The following is a 15224-nucleotide window of genomic DNA, read 5'->3' on the forward strand; positions in this document are numbered from 1 at the left end:
GAGAGGCTTTTGGTGATGTTCATCTGGCAGTCTGCATTTCTCAGCTCACCGGACCTCTGCATCACTGATGTAAATGGCAATGTGTCAATGACTCGCTCGTTGGCTTTATTGACATTGAAGGAAAGTTGATTGTCATGGTATTGTACTGTGATGCTGTCTATCTCTTCCATAAATTCAGAATGAGAATCAGAATCAGGTTTATTATCACCGGCATGTGACGTGAAATTAAAGAATTTTTTAAAATAAAAAATAAGCAAGTAAATCAATTACGTATATTGAATAGATCTAAAAAAAGTGCAAAAACAGAAATACTGTAAATTTAAACAAGTGAGGTAGTGTCCAAGGATTCAATGTCCATTTAGGAATCGGATGGCAGAGGGGAAGAAGCTGTTTCTGAATCGCTGAGTGTGTGCCTTCAGGTTTCTGTACCTCCTACCTGATGGTAACAGTGAGAAAAGGGCATGCCCTGGGTGTTGATAATGGACGCTGCCTTTCTGAGACACCACTCCCTAAAGATGTCCTGGATACTTTGTAGGCTAGTGCCCAAGATGGAGCTGACTAGATTTACAACCTTCTGCAGCTTCTTTCGGTCCTGTGCAGTAGCCCCTCTACACCAGACAGTGGTGCAGCCTGTCAGAATGCTCTCCATGGTACAACTATAGAAGTTTTTGAGTATATTTGTTGACATGCCAAATCTTTTCATACTCCTAATAAAGTATAGCTGCTGTCTTGCCTTCTTTATGACTGCATCAATGTGTTGGGACCAGGTTAAATCCTCAGTGGTTTTGACACCCAGGAACTTGAAGCTGCTCATTCTCTCCACTTCTGATCCCTCTGAGGATTGGTGTGTGTTCCTTCATCTTACTCTTCCTGAAGTCCACAATCAGCTCTTTTGTCTTACTGACATTGAGTGCCAGGTTGTTGCTGTGGCACCATTCCACCAGTTGGCATATCTCACTCTGGTACGCCCTCTCGTCACCACCTGAGATTCTACCAACAATGGTTGTATTGTCAGCAAATTTATAGATGGTATTTGAGCTATGCCTAGCCACACAGTCATGTGTATAGAGAGAGTAGAGCAGTGGGCTAAGCACACACCCCTGAGTGCACCAGTGTTGATAATCAGCGAGGAGGAGATGTTATCACCAATCCACACAGTCTGTGGTCTTCTGGCTGGGAATTCGAGGATCCAATTGCAGAGGGAGGTACAGTGGCCCAGGTTCTGCAACTTCTCAATCAGGATTGTGGGAATGATGGCATTAAATGCTGAGCTATAGTCGATGAACAGCATCCTGACATAGGTGTTTGTGTTGTCCAGGTGTTTTAAAACCATGTAGAGAGCCACTGCGATTGCATTTGCCATTGACCTAGTGTGGCAATAGGCAAATTGCAATGGGTCCAGGTCCTTGCTGAGGCAGGAGTTCAGTCTAGTCATGACCAACCTCTCAAAGCATTTCATCACTGTCGATGTGAGCGCTAGCAGGTGATAGTCATTAAAGCAGCTCACATTATTCTTCTTAAGCACTGGTATAATTGTTGCCTTTTTGAAGCCAGTGAGAACTTATACCCATAGCAGTGAGAGGTTGAAAAGTTCCTTAAATACTACCACCAATTGGTTAGCACAGGTTTTCAGAGCCTTACCTGGTACTCCATCGGGACCTTCCGCTTTGCGAGAGTTCACTCTCTTTGACCTCGACCTCTGAGACAGAGATCACAAGGTCATCAGGTGCTGCAGGGCTCTTCACAACTGTAGTTGTGTTCTTCCTTTCAAAGCGTGTATAGAAGGTGTTGAGTTCATCTGGTAGTGAAGCATCACTGCCATTCATACTATTGGGTTTCGCTTTGTAGGAAGTAATGTCTTGCAGACCCTGCCAGAGTTGCCGTGCATCTGATATCGCCTCCAACCTCATTCGAATTTGTCTCTTCACCCTTGTCCTTCCAATAACTTCCATAAACTAACCATAAATTTGACAAATGGAATGCTATCCCATTTGATAACACCAGTAAGGATATGTTTGAGTAAGTGCACAGAATGTGTGAGTTTAAAACAAGGCGTGTCAGTTTATCCTTGGTAGCTTCCTCTGGACCCTCAACAGTGCCAGGACATCTTTTCACATCTTATATGATACCATGCCGCAGGCTTAGGCACACGTATATAGCTGGGATGCCTGAGACTTTTGCAAAGTCCTGTAGTAATTTTATATATTGCACTGTACTGCTACCAGAAAAAAAGACATTTCTATTCTCATATGGCTCTCTATTGTGGAATGAGAGTGGGACTAGGGCAGAATCATAGTTGGGAAAAGGGGAAGGGAGAGGGGAGTGAGCAGGAAGCTCCAGAGAGAGATTCTGTAACGATCAATAAAAGCAATTGTTCGGAATCAAATTACCTTGTCTGGTGTCTCAGGCTGGGTGTGGCTGCACCATGACATCTCCCTCCCGGTGTTCCTTCTGCGCCGCCTGTCCCACACCCATCCCACAGTGCACCACCCTCACCGTTCTCAATACCCTTGGCTCCTGCTGGATGTACACACCCTCACTCTGCTCCACATTGACAGATACAGTACTGTGCAAAGGCTTTATGCACCCCAATATGTGCTCAGACTTTTCCACAGTACTGTACTTGGCCTCAGTGCTGTGCTTTGCCAGTATTGTTTCCCTTTATTATGGCAGAGAACTTCCTGTCAGTGAGGCACTCATCCACGTACACGGGCAGCTAAAGGTGATGGTTTCTCCTGCAGGATCGTTTGCTACACAGCAGCCAGTGAGGAAGAGGTGGCCGGCAAAGTTACGGTGAAAGTCGCGGGCAGCGGAGGAAGCAGCTCTGTGCAACTCTTCACCTATCAGGTATGTGTGAAGTTCACTTGATTTTCTTTCTGTAATTTAAAAAAAATATATATTATTTGAATCCTGGTGCTTACCTACAGTTTATGAAGAGTTTGGGATCAGGGCGTATTATAATCCCCTGCTATATAGTACTGTGTCTTGGGCACATGTAAAATAAAAGTTCTGCAAAATGCTTTCAGAAATAATGAAATGAAAAGTTTCGATATATGAAATAATATTATACAGAGCACTAAACAGTAAAGAAACTAAATCAAAACAATATCTGGTGTGAGCACCCTTCGCCTTTGCCAGCTGGTGGTGTAATGGCATCCTCACAGAGCTTCGAGGCCAATGGTGCCGGGTTCAAATCTGGTTGGCTCCTTGCACGCATAGAAACATAGAAAACCTACATTCCAAAAATGTACTGGTTAGTAGGTTACTTGGTGCTTGTAAGTTGCCCCACAATTAGGTTAGGATTAAATAGTTCAGTAAGTTGCCCCACAGTTAGGTTAGGGTTAAGTAGTTCAGTTGCTGGGTGCTGTGGCTCAGTGGGCTGGAAGAACCTGCTCTGCACTTATTGTAAAAAAAAATATAAAATTAAAAAATAACCAAAGCTAGACCCATTGGCCCATATTCTTCTGAACCTTTCCTATCCATGCACCTGTCCAAGTGCCTTTTAAATGTTCATGTACCCAGCTCACCCACTTCCTCTGGCTCATTCCATATACTGGCCATCCATTTGCCCCTCTCTGGTTTCTATTAAATCTCTCCTGCCTTACTCTCTCTTTGCCCCTCATCACTAAATGTTCCCCTCATTCTCCAATGCTCCAATGAATGCAGTCCCAACCTGGTCAGCCTTTTCCATGAGTCAGTCTCCCAGGTCCCAGAAACATTCTTGTAAGTATACAGTGAATTTTCGCTTTGAAATGTGATGCAAACTTGGTGTGGGTCTTCAGGCTTCTGCACCTCCTGACCAATGGTTTGAGAAGATGGCATGGAATTCAGTCAGATTGAACTTGTGCTGTTTAGCCTGGAGCTGTGGTGAATTTGTTTCTTAACCTGCATTAAAGACAATTTAGGCACCACGGTAGCGTAAACATTGTCATAGTACTATTGCAGTTCAGGGCATCGGAATTTGGAGTTCAATCTGGATGCCACCTTTGGACATCTTTTCTGTGGGCGAGTGAGTTTTCCCTGGGTGCTCTGGTTTCCTCCCGGAGTCCAAAGATGTACTGGTTATTAGAAACATAGAAAAAACATAGGAAAACAGAAAATCTACAGCATAATACAGGCCCTTAGCCCACAAAGTTCTGCTGAACATGTCCCAACCATAGAAATTACTAGGCTTACCTATAGCCCTCTATTTTTCTAAGCTCCATGTACCTATCCAAAAGTCTCTTAAAAGACCCTATCGTATCTGCCTCCACCACCGTTGCCAGCAGCCCATTCCACGCACTCACCACTCTCTGAGTAAAAAACTCACCCCTGACCTCTCCTCTGTACCTACTCCCCAGCACCTTAAACCTGTGTCCTCTTGTGGCAACCATTTCAGCCCTGGGAAAAAGCCTCTGACTATCCAGACGATCAATGCCTCTCATCATCTTATACACCTCTATCAGGTCACCCCTTATTCTCTGTCGCTCCAAGGAGAAAAGGCCGAGTTCACTCAACCTATTCTCATAAGGCATGCTCCCCAATCCAGGCAACATCCTTGTAAATCTCCTCTGCACCCTTTCTATAGTTTCCACATCCTTCCTGTAGTGAGGCAACCAGAACTGAGCACAGTACTCCAAGTGGGGTCTGACCAGGGTCCTATATAGCTGCAACATTACCTCTCGGCTCCTAAATTCAATTCCACAATTGATCAAGGCCAATACACCATACGCCTTCGTAACCACAGAGTCAACCTGCACAGCTGCTTTGAGTGTCCTATAGAATTCGGACCCCAAGAGCCCTCTGATCCTCCACACTGCCAAGAGTCTTACCATTAATACTATATTCTGCCATCATATTTGACCTACCAAAATGAACCACTTCACACTTATCTGGGTTGAACTCCATCTGTCACTTCTCAGTCCAGTTTTGCATCCTATCAATGTCCTGCTGTAACTTCTGACAGCCCGCCACACTATCCACAACACCTCCAACCTTTGTGTCATCAACAAACTTACTAACCCATCCCTCCACTTCCTCATCCAGGTCATTTATAAAAATCACAATTAGGGGTCCCAGAACAGATCCCTGAGGCACTTCACTGGTCACCGACCTCCATACAGAATATGATCCATCTACAACCACACTTTGCCTTCTGTGGGCAAGCCAGTTCTGGATCCACAAAGCAATGTCCCCTTGGATCCCATGCCTCCTTACTGTCTCAATAAGCCTTGCATGGGGTACCTTATCAAATGTCTTGCTGAAATCCATATACACTACATCTACTGCTCTTCCTTCATCAATGTGTTTAGTCACATCCTCAGAAAATTCAGTCAGGCTCGTAAGGCATGACCTGCCCTTGATAAAGCCGTGCTGACTATTCCTAATCATATTATGCCTCACCAAATGTTAATTAATCCTGCTCTCAGGATCTTCTCCATCAGCTTACCAACCACTGAGGTAAGACCTGTATATATCAATCAATAGTCAATAATTTCCTGGGCTATTGCTACTCCCTTTCTTGAATAAAGGAACAACATCCGCAACCCTCTAATCCTCCGGAACCTCTCCCGTCCCCATTGATGATGCAAAGATCATCACCAGAGGCTCAGCAATCTCCTCCCTCGCCTCCCACAGTAGCCTAGGGTACATCTCATCCGGTCCTGGCGACTTATCCAACTTGATGCTTTCCAAAAGCTCCATCCAGCACATCCTCTTTCTTAATATCTACATGCTCAAGCTTTTCAGTTTGCTGCAAGTCATCACTACAGTCATCAAGATCCTTTTCCATAGTGAATACTGAAGTAAAGTATTCATTAAGTTCCTCTGCTGTTTCCTCCAGTTCCATACAGTTTCCAACTGTCACACTTGATAGGTCCTATTCTTTCACGTCTAATCCTCTTGCTCTTCACATACTTGTAGAATGCCTTGGGGTTTTCCTTAATCCTGCCCACCAAGGCCTTCTCATGGACCCTTCTGGCTCTCCTAATTTCCTTCTTAAGCTCCTTATAATCTTATAGATCTCTAACGTAACCTAGCTCAATAGTTCACAGAGACTCCATAGATAATCCCTCCATGACGTCCACCTTTTCTGCAGCCGTGACACTATCTCTGATCAACAGTGCCATGCCCCCACCTCTTTTACCTCCCTCCCTGTCCTTTCTGAAACATCTAAACCCCAGCACTTGAAGTAACCATTCCTGTCCCTGAACCATCCAAGTCTCTGTAATGGACACCACATCATATCTCCAAGTACTGATCCACGCTCTAAGTTCATCCGCTTTGCTCACAACACTCCTTGCGTTAAAATAGACACATCTCAAACCTTCAGTCTGAGCGCGTCCCTTCTCTATCACCTGCCTATCCTCCCTCTCACATTGTCTACAAGCTTTCTCTATTTGTGAGCCAGCCTCCTCTTCCCCAGTCTCTTCAGTTTAGTTCCCACCCCCGAACTATTCTAGTTTAAATTCTCCCCAGTAGCCTTAGCAAACCTCCCCGCCAGGATATTGGTCCCCCTGGGGTTCAAGTGCAACCTGTCCTTTTTGTACAGGTCACACCTGCCCCAAAAGAGGTCCCAATGATCCAGAAATCTGAATCCCTGTCCCCTCCTCCAATCCCTCAGCCATGCATTTATCCTCCACCTCATCCTATTCCTATTCTCACTGTCGTGTGGCACAGGCAGTAATAGCGAGATTACTACCTTTGCGGTCCTGCTTCTCAACTTCCTTCCTAACTCCCTGTAGTCTGTTTTCAGGACCTCTTCCCTTTTCCTACCTATCTCATTGGTACCAATATGTACCACGACCTCTGTCCCTCCCACCGCAGGATATCTTGGACTCAATCTGAAACATCCTGGACCCTGGCACCTGGGAGTCAAACTACCATCAGAGTTTCTTTCCTGTGTTCACAGAATCGCCTGTCTGACCCCTTGACTGTAGAGACCCCTATCACTCCTGCCTTCCTCTTCCCTTCCCTACCCTCCTGAGCCACAGGGACAGACTCTGTGCCAGAGGCACGGTCACTGCCGCTTCCCCCAGGTAGGCTGTCCCCCCCAACAGTACTCAGACAGGAGTATTTATTGTCAAGGGGTACAGCCACAGGGGTACTCTCCAGTACCTGACTCTTTCCCTTCCCCCTCCTGACTGTGACCCACTTGTCCGTCTCCTGTGGCCCCGGTGTGACCACCTGCCTGTAACTCCTCTCTATCAGCTCCTCCCTCTCCCTGACCAGACGAAGGTCATTGAGTTGCATCTCCAGTTCCCTAACGCGGTCCCTCAGGAGCTGCAGCTCGACACACCGGGTGCAGATGTGGCCATCTGGGAGGCTGGGAGACTCCAGGACCCCCCACATCTGACACCGAGCACAGAAAACTGGCCTCACACACAATACTACTTCCTTTCCACAATTAACAGTTAAACCTACCTCGCCTCGTCCCATTACCACCTAAGCCATTGAGCCAAAGCCCTCTCACTCCACTGCCTGCTGACTATGGCTGATTAGGTTGATTCGTCATTGTAACCTGTCCTGTGATAGGGCTGGGGTTAAACCGGTGGGTTGCTGGGCGCTGTGGCTCATTTGGCGAGAAGGGCCTGTGCCACACTGTAGCTCTAAATTAATAAATTACTGGGCGACTTGAGTTTTTAATTGTGGAATGTTTAGTTACTGCCTGTATGGTTAAACTCCTGTTAGGATCTGTTTTTCATGTCATTAAGCAGCCTTTGTCAATTTGCTCCTCCTCCAGAACCCAGTACTGGATTCCATCTCTCCCTCTCGTGGCCCCAAAGCTGGAGGAACATCTCTTGTCCTCAGTGGTGTCAGGTTGCTGACTGGTAGAACAAGTGATATCAAAGTGTTTGTGGGTGACCTGCCCTGTATCATGTAAGTATGTACATTGCTGTAGGAAAGCTGTGAGCCCTTTCAGAGCAAATACAGTGACATGTTGACCAAATGTGCTGTGTAACAGTACAAGAGGATGAAAGATTTTTGCCAGCGTAGCATCTTCCTAGACAATTTGCCCACCATTGAAAGTATCTACATGAGAGGGCACCTTAATTTATTATCAAAGACCCCATTATCCAGGCGATGCCATCTTCTCAAACCATTGGTCAGGAGGTGCAGAAGCCTGAAGTTCCACACCAAGTTCAAGAACAGTTACTTCTCTTCAACCATTCAGTCTTGAACCTTGTGTCGCAGCCCTAATCACTGTCTCAAGAAGGCAACGTCCATCATCACAAAGCCCCACCATCAAGGCCGTGCCATCTTCACACAGTTCTGTTAGGCAGGAGGTACAGAAGCCTGAAGTCCCACACCACAGGGTTCAAGAACAGTGACTTCCCTTCAACCATTCAGTTCTTGAACCAGCCTGCACAACCCTAATCACCACCTCGGTCGAGTAACACTTTGCACTGTAATCTGGATCTAGTTGTGTTCTTTCTTGTACAATTTGTATATAATTTAATTCATGTTGTTTTTCTTCTGAATGTTATGGCTCCAGTGCTATGTGTCTGTAATCCTGCTGCAACACCTATGCAGACATGCACTTGTGCATAGGACAATTGATTCAACTTGACTTAGAAACACAGAAAACCTACAGCACAATACAGGCCCTTTGGCCCACAAAGCTGTGCCAAACATGTCCCTAGCTTAGAAAGCCTGACTTAGCCTGACCTTTCCAAAGAATAATATTACTAACCTACTTCATCAAAGTGACCTTTTGAGTTCAAGCTCTGGCTGCAGACCTGCTACTGGACCTCAAAGCAACATCGGTGAATCAGGCGTTATTTGCAACCGGTGTCCCATCTCAGGCCATCCAGCAGAGATCCCTTTGAGGGACTCTCTGGTTTCCTGATCACCAACCCATGGTTTCTGAGGCTAGTTAAATATCCTTATTGATATCTCCTGATGCACTCAGGATATTCTTGGTCTGCCTGTTGTGGGGGCTGCCTCAGTACATCCTCACACACTGGCCAGCGACTTGCAGGCTGAAAGGAAAGATTTTGATGATCACGTAACAATAAATTGAAAAGGAATGCAGGTGCTGAAATTTGGAGCAATAAACTATCTGCTGGAGGAACCCAGTGGGTTGAGCAGCATTGGTGGAAGGAAAGTAACTGTTGATGTTTGGGGTCAGATCTTGCATTGGGGTTGATAGTGGAGAGGGGAGATGGAGAGGTGGGGACTGGTGAAACAGGAGCCTGAAGGGGTGAAGGTGAAGAGTGGTGGGACGATTGAACTAACAGGGAAGGAGAAAGAGCGTTGTTGGGAGATAGAGACGGGTGAATGATAGGTGGAGACAGATAACAAAGAGATACACGGGGGTGGGGGGGCAGGGAAGGATGAATGAGCAGACAGATATAGGAAGGTGATAGACATGAACTTAAATGTTCCCAGTGCTGGAATCTGATGAGTAAGAAAGATGGTGTTAACTCATACTGATTTTCTTGAGGATCTGTAAACGTGGACTCACTTGGTTAAAACTGTTTATTGAACTTGTCCCCTGGCAGCTCTGGTGAGGTAAAGGATGACCACATCCAATGTTGCACAACCCCCTACAACCAGACCGGAGAGCTACCCATCACGGCTATGTATGGTGATGTTCTCAAACAACTGAATCATGTCTTCTACAGCTACACTGAGGATCCCAACATCACTGTTGTGCGACCGGACAAGAGCTTCCTGGGGTGAGCTGATCTGTACAAGTTCAAATTAAACTGATTATCCAATTGTGTTAATGGTACCATAAAATACTTTGAGATTAATTTTCTTGCTGGCATTTATAAGAAAATATAAAGAAATGCCATAGAATTTGACGAAAAATTATGCATAAACAACCAATGTAGAAAACTGTGTGAATAATAAAAAAAGAACTGAGAACATGAGTTTTAAGGATTTGCAATATGAAAGAACAGTAAAACAAACTATTTTGCACAGTCACCAGTCTTCACAATTTTTTTGCCACCTGTGGAGGTGATACTTGCTCCTCCAAACACCATTTGGGATGCATGCCCACTTTGTGAAGACATGGGGCCCTGTCATGCCAGACCAGTGAGGGCTGGAGAAAGCCTCTGTTTCGTGCACCATACCAGTGCAGAACACGCAGAGGAGATGGTTAAGCCCTAAGCAGCAGGCAGGTTGGATGGTGAGGGCTGAGTGGATCATAGAGGGTAGACCCAACTGGAGGTGAAAGGGAGGCTGGGGATTGGTGTTGGTGAGCTTGACATGTCTTTGGGTCCTGCAGCTGTGATCAGGGTGGAGGCTGGTGAGCTGGAGGGCTGGGGTAGAGTGTGAGCTAGGTGATTGGTAGTTTGGTTGCTGGCTCAGGTGGGGGTTACAAGTCTCAGATGATGAAGGTCTGTGATGAAAGTGAGCCAATAGGTGACACCAGGTTGAGATCTCCTCATTTCCCACAGATCTTTGCAAGAGTGATTGTGTGCAATGCTGTCACAGCAGCATGACTTAGAAGTTGCATTTCAGCAGGTGTTGCACAGCTGTGGATGTAGGGCATAGATGGGGTAATTATCTATGAGATACTCAGATGGAGGAAACCAGATGAAAAATTACAAACTCAATGATTAACGTTAACTATCAAGCCCATGGAGCTGAGGCCTGGTCCATTCTCGGGCTCACAGAGTTGAGGGTCACTGTCCGCTCTTGGGCTCTCTGTGTGCCCTTTCCTGGTGCTTTTTTACCCATGCTGTTGTTGAAATTCATCTATATGATGGGAATTCATGGTTGTCTGAGGTTTTAGAAAGGAAGAAGTGTGTAATCTCAGAAACAGAGTTCTTTCTCCATGTATGAGGACACATCAAGTTAATGTTCAAGTTTAATTATCATTCAATCATACATGAATACAGCCAAATGAAACAGCTTTCCTCCGGGGCCAAGGTGCCAACGCATTACCAACACCACACAGCATGCTGCACACGGCACAAATGGCAGATATGGTTATGATTTCAGAAAAAACATACGTTTACAAAGAGAAAAAATATGCATACAGCCAAGGTTCCCGCGTGGCACGACTAGATTGATGGTAAGTTGTTCTGGTCCAGCTTATTCTTCCACTGGAATGATGATTGAGGTTGTGATGAACGGGCCAAAAAATCTCAATGTAGGCTCCACCTATTGAGCGGCTTGTATTTATATAGCACCTTTCACATCCTCTTTTTCTACCTCCTATACTACTGACAATGAAATATGTCAGAAATGTGGCATTGGGGTGAGAAAAATGGTGACCAATTTACTCACAGCACACATGTACGATGCCAGAAATGGGCTATCTATTCTTAGGTTGGCAAACTTTGGATAAGATACAGAAATTGATTCCCCCATGCATCTCTTCAGGTGCTAGTGAGTCTTTGCAACCTCAAATGGGTCACTTTTGATACCCTGCTGTAGAAGGCTTTAATCATTCCCTAGTACGAATAAGATGGACTCTTGACTTCACAATCTGGAAGTCAATACAATCTTGCACTTTACTGTCCACCTGCATTGTACTTTCTTGGTAGACGTTACACTTCATTCTGATTCTGTCATTGTTCTATCTTGCTCTACCTCAATGATCTGATCAGTATGAACAATATACGTTAAGCTTTTCGCTGTGTCTTGGTACATGAGCAAATAATGAACGAATTCCAGAAAAGCTTTGAGAGGCATTCCCTGATGAATATTGTTGACTGGTCTTGTGACCTGTTTCAGTGGCGGACGAGTGATCAGTGTCCAAGGTCAGAACCTGGATGCAGTGCAGACACCCCAGATGATGGTACGGTTACTCCCAAAGAATAGGCGACAGAGATCAACCAAGTTACAAAGCAGGCCGTGGCGGAGGAAATGCGGAATGACAAAGGACGGCAATTCCAATGGGACGAGTTTTCACGAGGTGAGATGATCTGGTTCCATTAACTGGATAAGATGGTGAAGTAAAGGGAAAGGTTTACAAGCAACTCAACTGAGATGACTGGATTGAGGCAGCCATACACTGTGGAGTAAGGTGATCGCTGTCAATTGCAAGGCAGATTGTCTATAGCAGTGGTCCCCAACCGGGCTGTGGCCCAGTGGTTGGGGACCACTGGTCTACAGGACACCCTAGGGCAAGACAGCATGGTCAGCAGGACAGCACAGTGTGACCACAGTCAACATGTGGGGTACTGTGTGATGGGCGTAGCCCTGTGAGTGAACTGGATACAGTTGGTGGTGGATGAGACAGGTACAATTGCTGGTAGGGGTCAGGGGGATGGGGCAGGTAGGGACAAGGGGGTGGGTGAGGCAGGTAGGGACAAGGGGGTAGGGGGAGCAAGTAGGGACAAGGAGGTGGATGGGGTAATTACAATTGCTGGTAGGGACAAGGGGGGTGGGCAGGTAGGAACACGGGATGGGTGGGGCAGATAGGGACACGAGGGGTAGGTGAGGCAGGTACAATTGTTGGTGGGGACACGGGTGGATGGAGCAAGTATGGACACGGGTGGGTGAGGCAGATACAGTCACTGGGGAGGGGGAGGGAGCTCCACAGGCAAGGGGTGTGGTACAAGTTGGGGCTGGTGGGTGCCTGAGGATGAGGTGGGTGGGCCCCATGGGTGGATTGTGTGCAATTGGTGGGGTAGGGTGCAGGGGACATTGTGGGTGAGGCAAGAATGGTTAAAAAAAACACATTCAGCAGTGGAAATTGCAGAAACAAATCTTCCTATCCAGCTGCACTGTACTCTCATTGTTTATGACTAAAGCTTACTTTGTTTTCCACATCATCTACAGCCCATCACACCTATATTCTGGGGCATAGGCCGCTGAGAGCAAATCTCCAGGGTCCTCTGTCCTGGGCCAAAGGTGGATCAGCCCTGTGGCCTCCACTTCCACTGCTGGATGAATATCTTTCGTCTCCCAGCAATGAGGTCTTTGGAGCTTCTGTTGCCGTTTATGCACCTCTGGGTTTTTATGGGTTGGGTTTACTGGCCCCATTCTCAACTCCCCTCCTTTTGCAGATATCAGTGACGGAATTGCAGTTCACTTTCTGCTGGTGACAAAATGGTGCCTACAATGAAGGAAGAGTTCAGTCATAGCAGTAGCTCAGGCTTGGTGGGATGTAGTTGCAGCATCAAAAGAGATGAAAACAGAAGAGGTTTTCTGCTCATTTCTGTTGTGAAACTTGCATGCGCTCACACAAATATCTGAAATTTCTGATTCTCTCAGATTAGTTGAAGAGAATCAGCAATTTGAGTTGCATCAACAAGACTCTCAGAATGCTGGGGGGACTCAGCACGCCAGCACCACTGGAAATGAATAAACAGTCCATGTTTCAGACCGAGACCCTACCGCAGGACTGAAAAGGATGGGGGAAGAAGCCAGAATAAGAAGGTGGGAAGAGAGTGAGGAGGACAAGCTAGAAGATGATAGGTGAAGCCAGGTGGGTGGGGAGGGGATGAGGTAAGAAGCTGGGGGGTGATAGGTGGAGAAGGTAAAAGCGCTGGAGAAGAAGGAGTGGAGAGTGAACCATGGGAGAAAAGGAAAGAGAAGGGGCATTGGGAGTGGTGACAGGCAGATAAGGAGAAGAGTTAAGTGGATAGAGTTGGGAAATGAAGAAGAGGAAAGGCAGGCTTCGCTAACCTGACTGTAGCCTCATTATGGCAGAAGAGGAGGCCATGGACTAACATGTCTGAATGGGAATGTGGACATGAATTGAATTTGATATGTATGATATGTGGAAATTTCACAATACATGTTCAATATATAATTAGTAGAATTATATATTGAATAAGGACTGAATTAGCCAGCTGCAGACTTTGATGCTGATTAAAAAGTACTGATTTAGATAGCAGGAAGTTCTGAAGTAATTTTACCAGCTTATCAGCTGTAAGTCATTGGCTGAAGATCAAAATGGGAGGCTTAATCCTGGCACAGTTTGACCTTACCTGGTTTAATTTCTATGTGGGTTTTTCTGTCAGCTGTTTGACTCAGTGGCAGCAGAGTTGTACATTGATGCAACAACATGTTACATGAAAAGAACAAAATACCAGTCCACTCTCTGCAGCTCTGTGACAGTTGTAAATGAAGACAAAGCATCTTTATTTACTGTATTTATTTTACTGAGAGATTTAGTGTGGAACAGGCCCTTCCAGCCTTTCGAGCCACACTGCCAGCAACCCACCATTTCACCCTTGCTTACGGAGGTCACTGGAATTGAACTCCAACCTCTGACTCTCTGAACTGTAATAGCTATACTACTGTAGCAGAAAATGTTAATGCACAGCAAGATGCCAGAATTCTAATGCCTGGCTCTGCTTTCCTGATTACAGAGCGGTCTGGTTCCTTCAAATGCCATTGCCTCTAACAGTACCACTGGAGTGAGATTTGACCCCTTAGCCTTGTGAGTCAAAGATGAAAGCAAAATCAGGTTTATTATCACTGCATATGGTGTGAAATTCGTTGCTGTGCAACACGTACAGTGTATGTATTCAGGCTTCTGTACCTCCTCCCCGATGGTAGTAATGAAAGGGGCATGTCCTGGGTGGTGAGGGAGGGCAACAGCGTTGAATAAGCCACGGCTAATGCACTGGGCCACCATGACTTGCTGAATGTTGTTCTACAGGGAGAGTGTGGACGAGCTGGACCTGCCTCTTCAGCTTCTAGAGTAATGAGACACGTCGTTGAGTCAGAGCTTTGGAGTAAATAGGAAACATTACAACACGGGTGGGCACCATTTACCCATATTTGTTCATGCCAGAGCTGCCAAGCCAATTCTCACATTCCCGCACCTGGTCCGTGCCTGAAAGGCATTGGCTCTTCCTGTTTACATTCAAGTGCTGTGTGAATATGGTGAGAATTTCTGCCTCTATCTCCTTTCAGACCATGAATTCCAGATGCCTAACTTCCTTCGGATGATTTGTTATCTCTTCTGTCCAAAAATATTTAAAAACCAGCAGATGTACTTTACTCAAGGAAATAGCTCCTTTCCCATTACTCTTCTTGTGTACCCCATAATTTTAAGACACTGTGGCGACCCACTTTCCAGCGCACTCGAACCGGCTCACAAAACGGTGCGCACCGGCAGAGAGGCCGGCCCCAAAAAGGGTGGCAGGCCTTCTTCACCAGCAAGGGGAAAAGCCCGCGCGCGGGACGGGACTGTGAATACAGCATTCCCGCCCGGGGAGGGCGGAAACGGGAAGGCTTAAAAGCGAGGCCGCGAAGTTTGAATAAAGCTTTAACGCAACTGCAACTCACCGTCTGCGTGTCGTTATTCCAGCGCTGTATGTAGCACA

The 15224-nt window shown here is 46.2% G+C and overlaps 1 protein-coding gene across 7 annotated transcripts in view; it reads left to right on the top strand.

Moving 5' to 3' along the window:
* Positions 1-15224, top strand: part of plxnb1b (plexin b1b) — a 379931-nt gene that overhangs the window by 297227 nt on the left and 67480 nt on the right. For all 7 annotated transcript variants that reach the window (XM_073072817.1, XM_073072818.1, XM_073072811.1 and 4 more), the window contains 4 exons: positions 2742-2847; positions 7721-7857; positions 9483-9659; positions 11674-11854. In XM_073072817.1, the coding sequence (XP_072928918.1) occupies positions 2742-2847; positions 7721-7857; positions 9483-9659; positions 11674-11854 (601 nt within the window). The remainder of the gene's footprint in view (positions 1-2741; positions 2848-7720; positions 7858-9482; positions 9660-11673; positions 11855-15224) is intronic.

The sequence above is a fragment of the Hemitrygon akajei genome, chromosome 19 (genome assembly GCF_048418815.1).
Source record: "Hemitrygon akajei chromosome 19, sHemAka1.3, whole genome shotgun sequence".
Lineage (NCBI taxonomy): Eukaryota > Metazoa > Chordata > Chondrichthyes > Myliobatiformes > Dasyatidae > Hemitrygon > Hemitrygon akajei.